Source organism: Theropithecus gelada, chromosome 7b (genome assembly GCF_003255815.1).
Source record: "Theropithecus gelada isolate Dixy chromosome 7b, Tgel_1.0, whole genome shotgun sequence".
In the NCBI taxonomy this organism is placed as follows: domain Eukaryota; kingdom Metazoa; phylum Chordata; class Mammalia; order Primates; family Cercopithecidae; genus Theropithecus; species Theropithecus gelada.
The window spans coordinates 69,016,496-69,032,467 of record NC_037675.1 but is presented as its reverse complement, the minus strand read 5'-3'; the positions used below and the strand labels follow the sequence as shown (position 1 = coordinate 69,032,467).

General features: G+C 43.1%; 2 protein-coding genes across 2 annotated transcripts in view; one reads left to right on the top strand and one right to left on the bottom strand.

Annotated features, from left to right (window-relative positions):
• Positions 1-1,026, top strand: part of VTI1B (vesicle transport through interaction with t-SNAREs 1B) — a 28,746-nt gene extending 27,720 nt beyond the window's left edge. The window contains exon 7 of the mRNA XM_025392707.1: positions 350-1,026. The gene's annotated coding sequence lies outside the window, so the exon portion shown is untranslated. The remainder of the gene's footprint in view (positions 1-349) is intronic.
• ARG2 (arginase 2) overlaps positions 1-15,972 on the bottom strand; it is a 35,513-nt gene that overhangs the window by 4,176 nt on the left and 15,365 nt on the right. Inside the window, exons 3-6 of the mRNA XM_025392702.1 lie at positions 5,614-5,791; positions 2,158-2,317; positions 1,196-1,290; positions 909-1,013 (exon numbers count right to left, since the gene is read on the bottom strand). Of these exons, the coding sequence (XP_025248487.1) occupies positions 909-1,013; positions 1,196-1,290; positions 2,158-2,317; positions 5,614-5,791 (538 nt within the window). The remainder of the gene's footprint in view (positions 1-908; positions 1,014-1,195; positions 1,291-2,157; positions 2,318-5,613; positions 5,792-15,972) is intronic.

Here is a 15,972-nt window from a genome sequence, read left to right as displayed (position 1 = left end):
GGAGTTGGCCTGGGGCTGGGGTTGGCTCTGTTCTTTGTTTGAATTTTTTTTTTTTTTTTTTTTTTGAGACGGAGTCTGGCTCTGTCGCCCAGGCTGGAGTGCAGTGGCCGGATCTCAGCTCACTGCAAGCTCCGCCTCCTGGGTTCACACCATTCTCCGGCCTCAGCCTCCCGAGTAGCTGGGACTACAGGCGCTGCCACCTCGCCCGGCTATTTTTTGTATTTCTTAGTAGAGACGGGGTTTCACCGTGTTAGCCAGGATGGTCTCGATCTCCTGACCTCGTGATCCGCCCATCTCGGCCTCCCAAAGTGCTGGGATTACAGGCTTGAGCCACCGCGCCCGGCCATAGGTCTGCAGTTTTAATATCTTCCATTTCTAACTTCATTATAGCCCCAGTATCCAAAGGCTGAAGCTAACAACTAAGTTTCTTAACAGCTTACGAAATGACATGCTACCAGATAACAGTTCCGACATTAATCACCCAGAAGTAAATAGTTGGTATTGGGAAAATGCTCTTAAAACTACTGTTTGATTAGTATTCATCTGCCATCTTTCTACACTGCCAAGATTTGCTTAACATAAAACTCATATGAAACAGTCGTGAGACTGGGAAGAATGGGACAGTTGAAACAATAAATGCTTGTCATCTCAGAAGATAAGCATTAAAGATGGAGATCAAGAAAAATTCCTGAGACAGAAGATCTAGGCAATGATTTAGAGGAAGCCTCCTCCCAAAAACCCCAGAGGAAGAATATGACCTGTGTTTCCTATTTTACCTTTCTGAACTATTTAAAATTATGTGTATGTTTTTGCTTTTTATTTTAAAAGTAAAGCTGCTGTCCTCAAGAAACAGGCTAAAGTGTGTTGCCCACTGGGGGTTTGCCCTGACATCAGTTACAGTTACTTACTTGCCAATCAGCAGATCAAATGTTTGTTCCATGACCTTCTGGATACCAAGTCGATCAATATCTCTCATGGAAAAATACTGGATATCATAGTTCTTTAAAATAAAACTGTGATGAGATAGAAAGGAAGGAGTCCTTAGTTTAAAGAGCATTTTTAATAAATGCATATTTGGGGGAGGGGGTGGGTTTGTGGTAGTGACCTACAATAGACCAAGTCGAGCATCAGCCTTTCAAATGGAACATAATTGGCTAGGACGGGCCCTAAACTTCAGCCAAATGCATCAACTTACTGTTCAGGAGGGTCCACGTCTCTTAGACCAATATACACAATACTTGGGGAAGAGATACAAGGTTTGATCCAGGAAAATCCTGGTAGTTGTGGTACCTATGAAAGGGAGGAATGGACAGGATTAATCAAGAATTCTTGGTCTCACCAAGATCATCACCATGTGCCTCCTGGGTATGCAATCTACTTTCTTCTGCCACCCACAGGGTAAGTTTAGAGCAACACAGGACACACTCCTCGGGGAAGGAGAAGTGATGCAAGGTGGAAATGTTTCAGAAGGGCAGCTGAGGAACAGTAGTGCTTTCTCACGAAGAATAAAATCTCTTAAGGTTGTCTTGGTTTCTCATTAACTTACCTAGTAGCAGGAATACTGCTGATTAGCCCTTTTCTATCCCATTGCACATTACTGACTTATTTACAGATTGGTTCTTGAAACATAACCTGGTTGCCATCTCAAGTTGGCCAACAGCCGACACAGGACTTCTGCCCAATGAATAATCTTTGTAGTGTCCTGGTTTGACTTGGTCTCTCACTGAGGGGAGGGATATACAGAGTCTAGTCTATGCCTAACAGGGACTCCCATAGCTTCTGAGCTGCTCAGGAAAATGTTACCCAGAGGTCATCATGGTTTTATTTGTCTTCTAGATCAGTGTGTCTGAGAATATGGCCTGGGAGCCTCTAACCAAGAAGTCCTCAGGCTGTGGGTATACCAGTTGCTATAGTTACTATCCCTCCTTGCTTTCTTACAAGGTTATGAGCCCCCCCCCCCCCCCAAAGAACAGGGACCATGTCCTAGTCTTTATACCCCCAGCATCTGGCAGACTGCCTGGTCCATAATAGTGATGAACAAATGAAGGAGTGGTAATCCACACTCAACCCCACCCTTCACCACAATCTTACTGAACTAGACCAACCCCAACAAAACCCTGCAAGCATTCACCTTTCTTTTCATTTCAGCCCACTGACCTTGTCCTGTAGTTCTCTGAGGAGAAATGAAACTGGCTGTCCATGGAGATTTCCTGATGAAGTGGTAAGGGGTGTGTTGATGTCAGCATGGGCATCAACCCAGACAACGCAAAGGTCTGGGCAGTGTCGGGCATGGCCGCTAATGGTACCAATTGCCAGGCTGCAAAGAACAAATATAATCTTGAAGGCCCTCTGCTTGGCAAACATGACCAATAACAAATGTCCTCAGCCAAAACAACTTATACTCTCTCCACAGGGCAAAGCCAGGGCCTAGACGGAGGCTGGGTTTGGGTGAAGCAAGACCTGTAGTTGTAGTTCCCAAAGATTAACCTTGAGTGATTTAGACAGGAAGAAATATAAAGCCCTAGAGATTCCAAGCTGGTGACTGGCTACCCTGCAGTGTGACAGATGTCACTGCTGTCCGCAAATCCATGTAATTTTATCCATTAGCCCTGGCTCAAAAAAGTACCTCAAATATTTGTTCAATGAATGAAATCAAGTTAAGCCAGACAAGATGGTGTACACCTGTAATCCTAGCTACTCAGAGAGCTGAGGTGAGAGGATCACATGAGCCCAGGAGTTCAAGATTAGCCTGGGCAACATAGTGACACCGTGTCTCCAAAAGTGAAAAAAAAGAAAATAAATCTTGGTAAATGATATGGTCTGTAGGTAACAACTCACCAAACTCTGAAAGAAAAGCTCTTGGAGACATTAACAGGGTAAACCAATTAAATACCTCATTTAGACCACTAAATCTACCTGCTTCCTAAGTAAAAAATCACTAAGTAAAAAGGTTTACTGCATGTTACCTTATATATATTAGCATGGCATTCAATTTTTTTTTTTTTTTTTTAGACAGAGTCTCGCTGTGTTGCCCAGGCTGGAGTGCAGTGGCGCAATCTCATCTCACTACAACCTCCACCTCCTGGGTTCAAGCTATTTTCCTGCCTCAGCCTCCCGAGTAACTGGGATTATAGGCACATGCCACCACACCTGGCTAATTTTTTGTATTTTTAGTAGAGATGGGGTTTCAACATGTTGGCCAGGCTGGTCTTGAACTCCTGACCTCAAGTGATCCACCCAGCTCAGCCTCCCAAAGTGCTAGGATTACAGGCTTGAGCCACCATGCCCGGCCTCAAATATTCTTAAAGTGTTTTTCTGTTTTTGCTCTTCCTTGTCCTTGGGCTCTGCTTAAATTAGCCAACTGTCCTGTCTCAATTCTAAGAATACACCTGATGAAATAAATGTGGGAGAGCTTCCCAGTAACCAAGGAATTTGACATACATGGGAAATGCAGCTTAAGCATCTTAGGACTTCAACCATCCTTGGTCAATATAGCATGAGACAACTATTCTAGGCTCCATGTCCCACACTGGTTGGGTCTTTTGAGGAATAGCATGGTCTAGTGAAAAGGCAGTGGATTAAGTCAGAATACTAGAGTTTTAGTCCAGGAAGAGCTGTGTGACTGAAAACAAAGCATCTAATTTCTTCAGACTTCAGTTTCCTTTTCTATGAGATAGGGATAATAATAATACTTGACCTGTGTAAATCAGAGTTGCTTTGATGATTAAGGTAGTAATATATGTTATACCACATAAAAGGAGCAGTGACCTAAAAATGCCTCTTCTTGAAAATGTTCAACAGCTGTTCAAGTTATGCACTTATCCCTTCCTCTCTAGAATTTCAGATTGCCTAGGTTTTAACATTGAGCCGGTAATCAGTAACATGGCTGCAATACAGATAGCCACAAGAAAAGAAAACAAGATCTCTGGTAATCACATTGATCAGGGGTCCCCAAACAGGGAGACTTGACCAGAAGTCAGACGAGAAGACAGACTAAATTTCCAGAGACCACACTGAGAAAGGAGGCAGGAGACTTGCCCACTGGTTACTTTAATTGAATGGCCTTGTCATCTCAGTAGAGAACCGGGGTGTGACCATTTTCTTCAACCTGAGTCTTTTTTTTTTTTTCCTCCCAAGGAGGAATCTACCTGCTTCACCAGATGTAACAAAGATTTCATTTCTGTTCAGTGATCTGAAAAGCTCTCTCAGCACCTCAGGGAAAATAATCACCAGAAGAGTCACACTGGATTTGAATTCCAGCTCTATTTCCTGGTTCTAGACCTTGCATAAGTTTTCTTTCTTTCTTATTTGTTTATTTTTAAGAGAACTGATCTCACTGTGTTGCCCAGACTGGCCTCAAACTCCTGGGCTCAAGCGATCCTCCCACCTCAGCCTCCTGAGTAGCTGGGGCTGCAGGCATGCACCACTGTGCCCATCTTGGATAAGTTCTCATATGTCTGTCCCTACGTGCTTCCAGCAGTAAATGATAAAACCATATCTACCACATAGCATTGTTAGCAGGATGAACTGAGAATATGTATGGAGTGCTCAATACTCCTAGTACTTCAGTGCCTTTTTCCTACCAAAGACCTTCATTGCTTAGTTCAAATCACATTCCCTTGTGAAATCTATTTTAGTCCAGATTGATCTCTTTCTCCTTTGAAATTCTGTAGAATTCAATATTGTTGTTTTATTCCATGTATATTTATTTCATCTAGGCCTTAATATATCACAAATTTCCTACAATCTGTAGCACTGCTGAGAAAATATCAGAACAGTGCTCAATCAAGTACATGCTGATTCAGGAGGAGACAGGATCAAAGGACTGACTGCATGAGTCACCAGGGTGCATATTGTGGAGGCAGAAAATGTATGCATGGCTGGGCACAATGGCTCACGCCTGTAATCCCAGCACTTTGGAAGGCCTTGGTGGAAGGATCGCTTGAGCTCAGGAGTTCAAGACCAGTCTGGGCAACATGGCCAAACCCCCTCTCCACAAGAAATACAAAAATGAGCCAGGCATGGTGGTGTGCACCTGTAGTCCCAGCTACTTGGGAGGCTGAGGTAGGAAGATGACTTGAGTCCAGGAGGTGGAGGTTTGCAGTGAGCCGAGATCATGCCACTGTACTCCAGCCTGGGAGACAGAGCCAGACCCTGTCTCAAAAAGAAAGAAAGAAAGAAAGAAAATGTAGTAACATGCCAAAGGGGATTTCTAACAGTTCTGTTAGCAGAAATGCTAACAAAAACTCTCAAATTCAGCCTATCAATGGACCTTTCTAATTCTCCAAAGTCAAAAGATAGTGTCTCAAGAAAGCTTCCCAGGGGACAAACATGTAACACAGTGCCTAGGAACCTTGCCTAGGCACTTGAACCTCTGAACTTGCTGTGTCTGAATGTACATGTTCTTACTATACAATGTGTCATACAAAGAAAGCCACAGTGCCCCTTCAGCAGCTCAGGATCTTAGGCGTTTAAATGCTGTTTATTTTAATATCTACCCTAAAAATTCTGTAGAGTATTTTTCTCCAGATAAGGAAACAGGTAAAGAAGCTAAGTGATGAGCCCAAAGCACCATGTAATCCAGCCCCTCACCACCCCTGGCTCCCGGCTTACCTGTGGTCTCCTCCCAGTGTGACACAGCTGTAGCCATCTGACACAGCTCTGCTAACCACCTCAGACAGTTCCTGGTTGGCAAGACCCACTGAGCGCGGATTCACTATCAGGTTGTTGTAGAGATCATCTTTGGGGACTGGAGTAAAACTCAAATCTCCAAAGTCTTTTAGGTGGCAGCCTGGAAACAAATGAGGGATGGCAAGATGAATTTTCTGTGCTATCTCCAACTCTTACTAGCCTGGGCCACAATGATAATATGTGACAAAGTACACATCATAATCATTTTGTCACAGCAAAATTTAAAATGTCAAATGATTGTGGGAAGATTATCTTGATCCTATTATGAATAGTTTTGCAGATGTTGGAAACTGGAACTAAGAGATGTCAATTGACTTAACCCAACAATAAAAAAAATGGTTAAGAGTTAGACCTCAGATATCCCAGAGTGATAGAGAAGTAAAATATCAAAAAGAACCAACAATTTTAAAGAAAATTAAGAACCAACAATTTTAAAGGAAATTAAGTACTATTAATTTAGCAAAAATACACAGAGATTCTCATTTTTTTTTTTAACTTTCTTTTTGTAGAAGTGAGGTCTTGCTATGTTACCCAAGCTGGTCTCGAACTTCTGACCTCAACTGATCCTCCCACCTCAAACTCCCAAAGTGCTGGGATTATGGGCATGAGCCACCATGCCTGGCCAAGAAATTAACATTTTATAATATTTTATAAATGAAAAGCCAATCTGAAACATCCTAAAAGAAATATCTAACATTTATTGATTATTTCCAAGATCCCAGGCATTGTTCTAACTGCTCAACATATATTCTTATTTAAGACTCAGAACAATTCTGTGAGGCAACTAAAATGTGCTTATTCTGTGGATGAGGAAACTGAAGCCAAAGAGAAGTAACCATCCAAGTTACACAGCTGTTAAGTGCCAGAATCAGGATCCGAATCTAGGCCATCTGGCTCCAGAGTTTGTACAGGTTGAGTACCCGTTATCCAAAGGCTTGGGACCAGAAGTGTTTTAGACTTTTTGTTTTATTTTTTCAGATTTTGGAATATTTGCATTATGTATATTGAGAAATCTTAGGGATGGAACTCAAGTCTAAACACAAAACTTGGGTTTCATATACACTTTATACACATAACCTGAAGGTAATTTTATATAATATTTTAAATCATTTTGTGCATGAAACAAAGTTTGTGCACACTGAACCATCAGAAAACAAAGGTGTCACTATCACAGCCACCCATGTGGACAATCTGATTGTTTGGCATCACCATCTTCCTGACTGTGAATTTATATGCTACTGATAGGCAGTAATTTTCTTGCTTTTTCACACATAGGTACTTAGCAGCAGAAAATATGACATACCATTAATACAGTGTGTTCAGGGTAACTTGTAATGTCATATTGGTGCTCAAAAAGTCTCAGATTTTGGAAGACTTCCTATTTTGGATCTCTGTATTAGGGATGCTCAACCTCTATCCTTTACTATGCAGTTTGTCTCCTAAGGAATTCCTCATGAGTCCAGCACTTTAAGAACTAGTGCTATATTCTCACAGCTTTGAATATTTTCCCACCTAAGTTGGATGCTACATTTAGGGTGAGAACTAAATAATCTGACTCCATCAAACAGGGATCTGAACTGTCAGAGAACAGAACATTGACATAGATTGTATTCTTAGGGTCCCGGTATTGGGGAAGGGGCAGTAACAAGGTAGACATGGCATATCTTAATATTGGCAGAGATTTGTGTTAAAGGTTTGGATTAAGAGCAGCATAGACTCATCATGAATTTAAATTATAATTTTGAGCTTTACCTCTTGAACCCAAACTCGATCCAAAGCCAAAATTCTGAGGAAATATAAAAATAAAAAATGACCATAACAAAAACCCATGAGGCCAACCAAGGAATTGCTACCAAGAGATATTGGAAACAAGACAGAAAACTTTATTCTATTCTTTTTTTCCTCTCCAGCCCTTGTGTCACCCAGACCTATTCTTAAAGGTAAGATACACCTACAGCAAGAATTCTGTATTTATCTTTTGGCCATTACACTTTAAGGAATAGTCGTATAAAAGGCCCTGACCTGGAGAAGATCCAGACAACTAGATAAAAAGGTAGCGGGGGCAGGGGTAGGAGGAGAAAAATATGACAACAGGCCAAAGACATTGTGAACCAAGGGAAAAATGTGAACCAAATAAAACATCTATAAAAGGCCGGGCGCGGTGGCTCAAGCCTGTAATCCCAGCACTTTGGGAGGCCGAGACGGGCGGATCACGAGGTCAGGAGATCGAGACCATCCTGGCTAACACGGTGAAACCCCGTCTCTATTAAATACAAAAAAAAACTAGCCGGGCGAGGTGGCGGGCGCCTGTAGTCCCAGCTACTTGGGAGGCTGAGGCCGGAGAATGGCGTGAACCCGGGAGGCGGAGCTTGCAGTGAGCTGAGATCCAGCCACTGCACTCCAGCCTGGGTGACAGAGCGAGACTCCGTCTCAAAAAAAAAAAAAAAAAAAAAAAAATCTATAAAAATCTTTTATTAAAAAAAAGACAAAAAGGTATGAGTAAAGTCATTATGGACTTCACCAAATCTCAAAATATGGAGAAGATACTTTAGACTTAAGAGAATGAAAGTTTTAATTAACCTTCAAGTCAATATCAAGTCTTTACTCTGTTGACAACTCAATCCTGGACTGCACAGACTTTTTATTTTGTTTTGTTTTTGAGACAGGGTCTTGCACTGTTACCCAGGCTGGAGTGCAGTGGCACAATCTTGGCTCACTGCAACCTCCACCTCCCAGGTTCAAGCAATTCTCCTGCCTCAGCCTCCTGAGTAGCTGGGATTACAGGTGTGTGCCACCATGCCCGGTAAATTTGTTTTTGTATTTTTAGTAGAGACAGGGTTTTGCCATGTTGGCCAGACTGGTCTCGAACTTCTGACCTCAAGTGATCCGCCTGCCTCAGCCTTCCAAAGTGCTGGGATTACAGGCATGAGCCACCGCGCCCAGCCTACTGCACAGATCTTGGACAATTCCTGGATGTTTCTACTTTCACCTCCATGTTTATCTCCGCACTCTCCTTAAATCACATCAACCATTAGGTTCTTATTAGATGTAAGACACCAGGGTATGCCTGCTGATTTATAGTATTAGGTGTACAATTATAACAGATTTATACTCTTCATAAATTTATATTTTGGTCATTGCATTTTAAGGAATAGTCATATAAAAGGCCCCAAACTGGAGTTAAATAATATTAACTAACTTTTCAGAACTATTTGCCAAGTGCTTTCATTCAATCCTCATATGACCAAGAAGAAATACAGGGGAATTAAAGTGCTCAATCCAGTGGATATGTCACAGAACTTGGGGACTACCCAAGTCCAATCATGCAAACCAGGATGTAGACTCAGATAAACGTGAGAGAAAACAGTACTCACTTGTATTAGAAAAAAGCTGCACAAAGCCTAAAAAATGAACCTAAAGAGAATTTGGCAATCTTACAGCAATATTCCCCAGGAAGAGAGATTGAATTTCATAGGATTTTGGTCGCTAATTCAGGCCATCACTCTGCTCTCATTACAGGTGCTAGAAGGGTACTAACTTCTGTCGGGGGTTCATCAGATTAATTCCCAACCTGGGTAGTGGATTCTGTCAACATTGTCCAACTCCATTTACTCCGATGCCATCTCACCAAACAGCCTTCTGGCTATTCAGTTGGTTTCCTACATGCCTTAATATGGGCAAGAGCTTCTAGACAGTGGACGCTGGAAGGACTACTGCTTCACATAATTATGCATGGGCACTTAGGTTGATCCAGCACCATTAGCATGAGTCTGTGGGTCTGAAAGCCCGATGAGCTATGCACTCAGCAACCTTGTGTTTCTGCATCCACAAAGCTAAGGGCCAGCCCCCTCTAAAGGGATTAATACCTTGAAAGGCCCTGCCTGAGTGGCCTACCTTCCTGCTCCCAACTCTGCTCTTTTTTTGCCCCCCTAGAATATTCAGGAAGAACCAACTCTGCTCTATAATCTGCACAGTTTCAGTGCCATGTAAGGACTTGTGACAGTGAGTCCTAAAGGAGTCAAAGGAAGTTCACTGAGGATCAGGGGCGTCAAAGAAGAACTCCTATGACAAATAATTTGTACTTGCACTGTTTTGCTTTCTTCCCCCTCTTCCCTTACTGGCAATTGAAATTCTCTGTAAAATTGGATGATAATGTGTATAACAGAGGTCCCAAACCTACTCCCCAGGTTTTACTACTGTATCCTTTTAGACTTTAATCATTTTTTTCCCCTTTTCTTGGATTATTAGTAGAGACAGGGTCTCACTGTGTTTTCCAGGCTGGTCTCCAACCCTGGGCTCAAGTAATTCTCCCATCATGACCTTCCAAAGAGCTAGGATTACAGGTGTGAACCACCATGCCTGGCCTAGTTATAAGCATAATACATAATATTATTTTAAGTAAGGTTATTAGAGTAAATTAACTGCCATAGCAACTCCCCCCAAATAGTGGCTGAAACAGTTTATTTCTTGTTCGTTTAGCATCCAGGGTAGGTATTCCAGGTCAGCAGGAGGCTTTCCTTTATGCGGTAATTCAGAGACCTGGCTTGTGGCTCCCATATCTAGGACTTTGCCATCTGTGTGGCTAAGTCTAGGTCTCTCCAGGTTCAAGGCAGCAGGAGAGAAAGAAAGCATTGAGAAAGCACACCTCCTGTTTTCAAGACTCTGGCCTGAAAGTGGCACATTACTCCTGCTCACTTTTGGCACTGGCCAGCAAATGCAGGTCTAGCTTATGTCCAGAAGAGAGTGAGAATGGATTTTGGTGGATAGCTAGCAATCTATGCCACAGTACTTTTTTATTCTACTGCCATAACCTTTAAGAACAAAATATGAAAGTTGCTCTAGGATTACAAATTTATGTTAAACTATTCTAATTACAGAACTGAATCAACAAATATATGCCAGCCTGATGTCACCTCTTAAGAGCTTTCTCCGGCCGGGCGCGGTGGCTCAAGCCTGTAATCCCAGCACTTTGGGAGGCCGAGACGGGCGGATCACGAGGTCAGGAGATCGAGACCATCCTGGCAAACACGGTGAAACCCCGTCTCTACTAAAAAATACAAAAAACTAGCCGGGCGAGGCGGCGGGCGCCTGTAGTCCCAGCTACTCGGGAGGCTGAGGCAGGAGAATGGCGTAAACCCGGGGGGGCGGAGCTTGCAGTGAGCTGAGATCCGGCCACGCACTCCAGCCCGGGCGACAGAGCCAGACTCCGTCTCAAAAAAAAAAAAAAAAAAAAAAAAAAAACAAACAAAGAGCTTTCTCCTCTAATGCCCACTGTGCCAATAGTATTGAAGTACCCAAAGGACTGGTAGAACAGAACCCTAGTCCTAGGATTATCTGAATCCTGGTTCTAGTATGTTGTTGTAGAAAACATGAATTGTAACCCATCTGCTACAGTTTTTTTTCTTAAGAGGAGTGAGGAGGCTGATGGGACGTTAACATTTTGTAAGAGCAGGATGAACTGGGTAATATTAAAGCTATTCCTTTTTTTTTTTTTTTTTTTTTTTGAGACAGAGTCTTGATTTGTCACTCAGGCTGGAGTGCAATGGCGCGATCTCAGCTCACTACACCCTCCGTCTCCCAGGTTCAAGGGGTTCTCCTGCCTCAGCCTCCCAAGTAGCTGGGATTACAGGCATGTACCACCATGCCCAGCTAATTTTTGTATTTTTAGTAGAGACAAGGTTTCGCCATGTTGGTCAGGCTGGTCTTGAACTCCTGACCTCAAGTGATCCTCCCACCTCAGCCTCCCAAAGTGCTAGGATTACAGGCATGAGCCACCATGCCCAGCCTTAAAGCTATTTCTTTATCAGGGTGCTGTGGCAAATTCTTCTGGTTCATAGGTCATAAGAAATGGTCTTGCTAATTTTTCATGAAGCTTAGGGTAATGATGAAAAATGCAAACATTGTAATGTGTAAGGAATATGTGTCTGGCTGTTATGCCTGAGGGAACTTTCCCTTTCTCTAACTGTGCATCAAGTCGGCTCATCTGTAAGTCCAGGTCAGGTGAGACCTAGTGTTTCATTGCTGCTCTTTCTTCTCTTTTAAGAGGACATTGTAGGACAAGAGGAGCCTGAAACTTCAAGGAAGTTCTCATGTCAAACAGATTTGGAAGCAATGTGAAAGGCTCTCATTTTCCACTTACTGTTTATACACTGGCACAGCCTTGTAGGTTCTCTCCTGAGTGCTGGTAATAAAATCCACCGAGTACTACACTCTGATCTTTCAGGCCCCAGATGTTACCTTTGGCCTTGATAAACCTCTCCAGGCTCTGTCAGAGTGGAACAAGAACACAAGTGCATCAACAGAATGATGCAACCAGGCGGTAAGGAAGAAATCAAAACAGCCTTACCTGACCTTAGCAATATCTGTGAACAGCACTTCTATTTCAGGGCTAGTGAGTAAATCCCTGAAAGAAGCCAGAGACAGGAAATGGATAATAATTGTCTGCCTCGCCACACCACATTGTGCTACACATTCTACAGATAGGTGCGCATTCTCGCATCCTCTGCTGGTATCACTATCCACACGTTGCAGAGGAAGAATTTCAGCAAGGCTAAATAGCTCCAACTGTTTAACAGCAACTGAATCACCCTTTGGTTAGAGACTCATATACAATTGATGAGTGAGGTTTATTTTTTATTTTATTTTATTTGACAGCATAAGACTATCCCATTCTCCTTACTGCTGTGACCCCTGTTGCTACCAGGGCTCTTAGCAAGTCAAGAGAGATGGGTTTCAAAGTGGGCTGACACACAGTAGGGTCTGCTGAGCCACAGGCAGCCCATTGGTAGAATAACAGACATGGAGAAAAGCTAGGGGCCTCTTAGTGTGCAGTTTTTCCAAATTGTTTCTACATATGAATAGGATAGAAATGTTTGTGACTTGTCAGGAATAACAAATCAGTGAAATCAGGAGAAAAACAAAGACTCTGCATCCTCACTTGGTGCTGAGAGGGTACTAATGGCTTTTAAAATTACAGACTCAAATATTATACATGGCAGATTTAGCTCCATGCAAAAGGAATTCTTGGAAATTAATTTTAAAATTTTTTAAAATTGTTTGTTTTAGATGGAGTTTTGCTCTTTCACCCACGCTGGAGTGAACTGGCACGATCTTGGCTCACTGCAACCTCTACCCAACGGATCAAGCAATTCTCCTGCCTCAGCTTCCCAAGTAGCGGGGATTACAGGTGCCTGCCACCATGCCCGGCTAATTTTTGTATTTTCAGTAGAGACAGGTTTCACCATGTTGGCCAGGCTGGTCTGGAACTCCTGACCTCAGGTGATCCACCCGCCTTGGTGTCCCAAAGTGCAAGGATTATAGGTGTGAGCTGCCACGCCCAGCCGAATTCCTGGAATTTTAAAGGGATGCGACTGCTAATTGTTAGAACAATGTTGTACCTGAAATACTAGCTTATTAAAAATAAAGTTGCAATGTTACTAGAAGTCCAAACTGGAGGGTGGGGAATGGGGGATGCCGGGGTTAATTCAGGCCATTTGAAGTAAGTAGAATTTCTGTTATCCATAAAATGTAATTTGGGCAATAACCTTTGGAGAAACTGTTGTTTAGGTAAACTCATTTGGTTACTACCAATAAAATGCAGAGATCTGAATTTTATTTGGTGCATTTAACTCCCAAAGACTGTACAACTTCAAGAACCTTGTCTTTTTTTTTTTTGAGATGATCTTACTCTGTCACCCAGGCTGGAGTGCAGTGGCACAAACATGGCTCATTGCAGCCTCAACCTCTCAGGCTCAAGCAATTCTCACATATCAGCCTCCAGAGTAGCTGGGACTACAGGCATGCGCCACCACACCTGGCTAATTTGTATTTTTTTGTAGAGACAAGGTTTCTCCATGTTGCCCAGGCTGGTCTCAAACCCCTGGCCTCAGGCAATCCACCCGCCTCAGCCTCCCAAAGTGCTGGATTACAGGTGTGAGCCACTGTGCACCCAGCCAAAGAACCATGTGTCTTGAGATATCTGTCCCAGTTCATTTCTTCAGAGTTCCAGAGGAGACGGCTCCAACCAGCCCTTGTAACATCTCCTGCCTCCCTACTCTGCTCTCATGTTGCCTCCATGACAGATAGGTTTCTCAGAGGCAGTGAGGACCATGACTGAGAAAGACAGGGGCACAGATAGTGGCACTGGGGACTCAAGGAAAGTGACTGTGGGGATCCAGGCCAGTCACTTTGGAACATATCCATCTAACATACACCAGCGTTAACCTCGAGAGCAAATGATACAAATATGGTGTTAATAGATGCCTTTGCATGAATGTGATCCTTGAGTTAAAATATATATATGAATACAAAATACACTTGAAAATTTAGTTCAAGATAGTAACTGAGATGATTTACAACACCAGTTATATGTTTCCTGCTAATTGGCTCTCCAGCTACATCTGTCCTTCTTGCCTAAGGAGAACAGATGCTGTCATCTTCTAAAGATAGGCTTTGGAATGTACACCCCTCTGAACCAAACTCATGTCAACCCTCTGAGCACCTGTAGACCATGATGAGCCAGCTCAGGCTTTCTCAGACAGACTGTCAGCTGATGGCACCCTAGTACACCCTAGAACCCGGTTCCAGCACAGGCAGGGGTGGAGGTAAGAGGAGGATTGCTCTGGCTTCATGAAGTCACATAACCATATCCATTCAGAATGAGACTGTTGAGCTCCTCTGAGAAGACAAGACCTGCTATTGTTAACATGTTGATAAAACTTCAGTCTTTCCAGTAGCTAACAAGAAGAAGAAATAGCAACAGTCCCCAGGAATAAAATACTGTTCTTTAGAGCATGTGATGTTTGAAAATTGTTTACACCTTGGTGCAGTGCTCTACACCTGTAATCCCAGCACTTTGGGAGGCTGATGCAGGTGGATCACTTGAGGTCAGGAGTTCGAGACCAGCCTGGCCAACATGGTGAAACCCTGTCTCTACTAAAAATATAAAAATTAGCTGGACATGGTAGCACATGCCTGTAGTCCCAGCTACTTGGGTGGCTAAGGTAGGAGAATCACTTGAACCCAGGAGGCAGAGGTTGCAGCGAGGTGAGATCGCACCACTGCATTCCAGCCAGGGAGACAAAGTGAGACCCCATCTCAAAAATAATAATAATAATAATAATAATAATAATAGTTACACTCTGCCTTGTTCCAGAAAGAATTTTTAAAAAGACACATCAGGCTGGTGACTACAGCTTTGCAAATTACCAGTTTTGATGGGTAGCTCCCTGCCCCAGACCCTGGGCTAGCATCCTGGTGAGTCTGCCCAAGAAACCTCAAAGCAGCAGACTGCATTCCCTACTACTTTGGGCTGAAAGCACAGAATACTCAGACAGCCTCAGTTAGCCAAATGCTACACTGGATGCAAAGAAAAGAAGCCCTGCCATCTGCCCACTAACTTCCTAGGACAGTCCAGATCTCTAGTCAGGTTCAGTTTCTAAACCTGTCCTACCTCACATAGTGGTTTCAATGAGATAACAAGGAAAGACCTGACACATACTAGAGATTACAGATTAGTTCAACTGGATGAGGCATCTTTGTGGTTTTTCTCCCCACCCTATCCTTTTCCTTTTTCTTGAAACTGATGGTGTAACCTAAGACTTCCCAAAATCTGTAATATTGCTATGTCATTTTAATAAAACAGTTTCTGGTGAGAAGTAGCAAACAGGCTGGCCGTGGTGGTTCACGCCTGTAATCCCAGCACTTTGGGGTCCAAGGCAGGAGGATTGCTTGAGGCCAGAGTTCAAGACCAGCCTGGGCAACATAGCAAGACCCCATCCCTACTAGAAAAAAAAAGAAGTGGCAAACAAATGCAGACCCACTGCTTTCTCACTGGAACGGCTCTTAAAGAGTCCTGCTCTCACACATAGTTTGAATTTCCTGCATTCCCTATAAAAGAATATAAAGGCAAGGCCAAGTAAATCTTAGAACACTGCTTCTCTGAAATCCCTAACCACAATGCCACAACCTGCAGTGACTCAACTCTTGGGTCACACAGGAAGGTGTTTTCTACTTCTTTTTCTAGGCTGTGGTTCTCTTCTCTTGGCATAGAGGAGGGAGCCAGAAAGGGTCCATTTTTCTTCCCTTCAAAGCTGAGCATTACCACATATATTTATTCTCAATAGTGGATTACAGGTGTGAGCCACCGTGCGCCCAGCCAAAGAACCATGTGTCTTGAGATATCTGTCCCAGTTCATTTCTTCAGAGTTCCAGAGGAGACAGCTCCAACCAGCCCTTGTAACATCTTCTTCCTTCAAGGTTTGGTCATTAATAGAGAGGGAT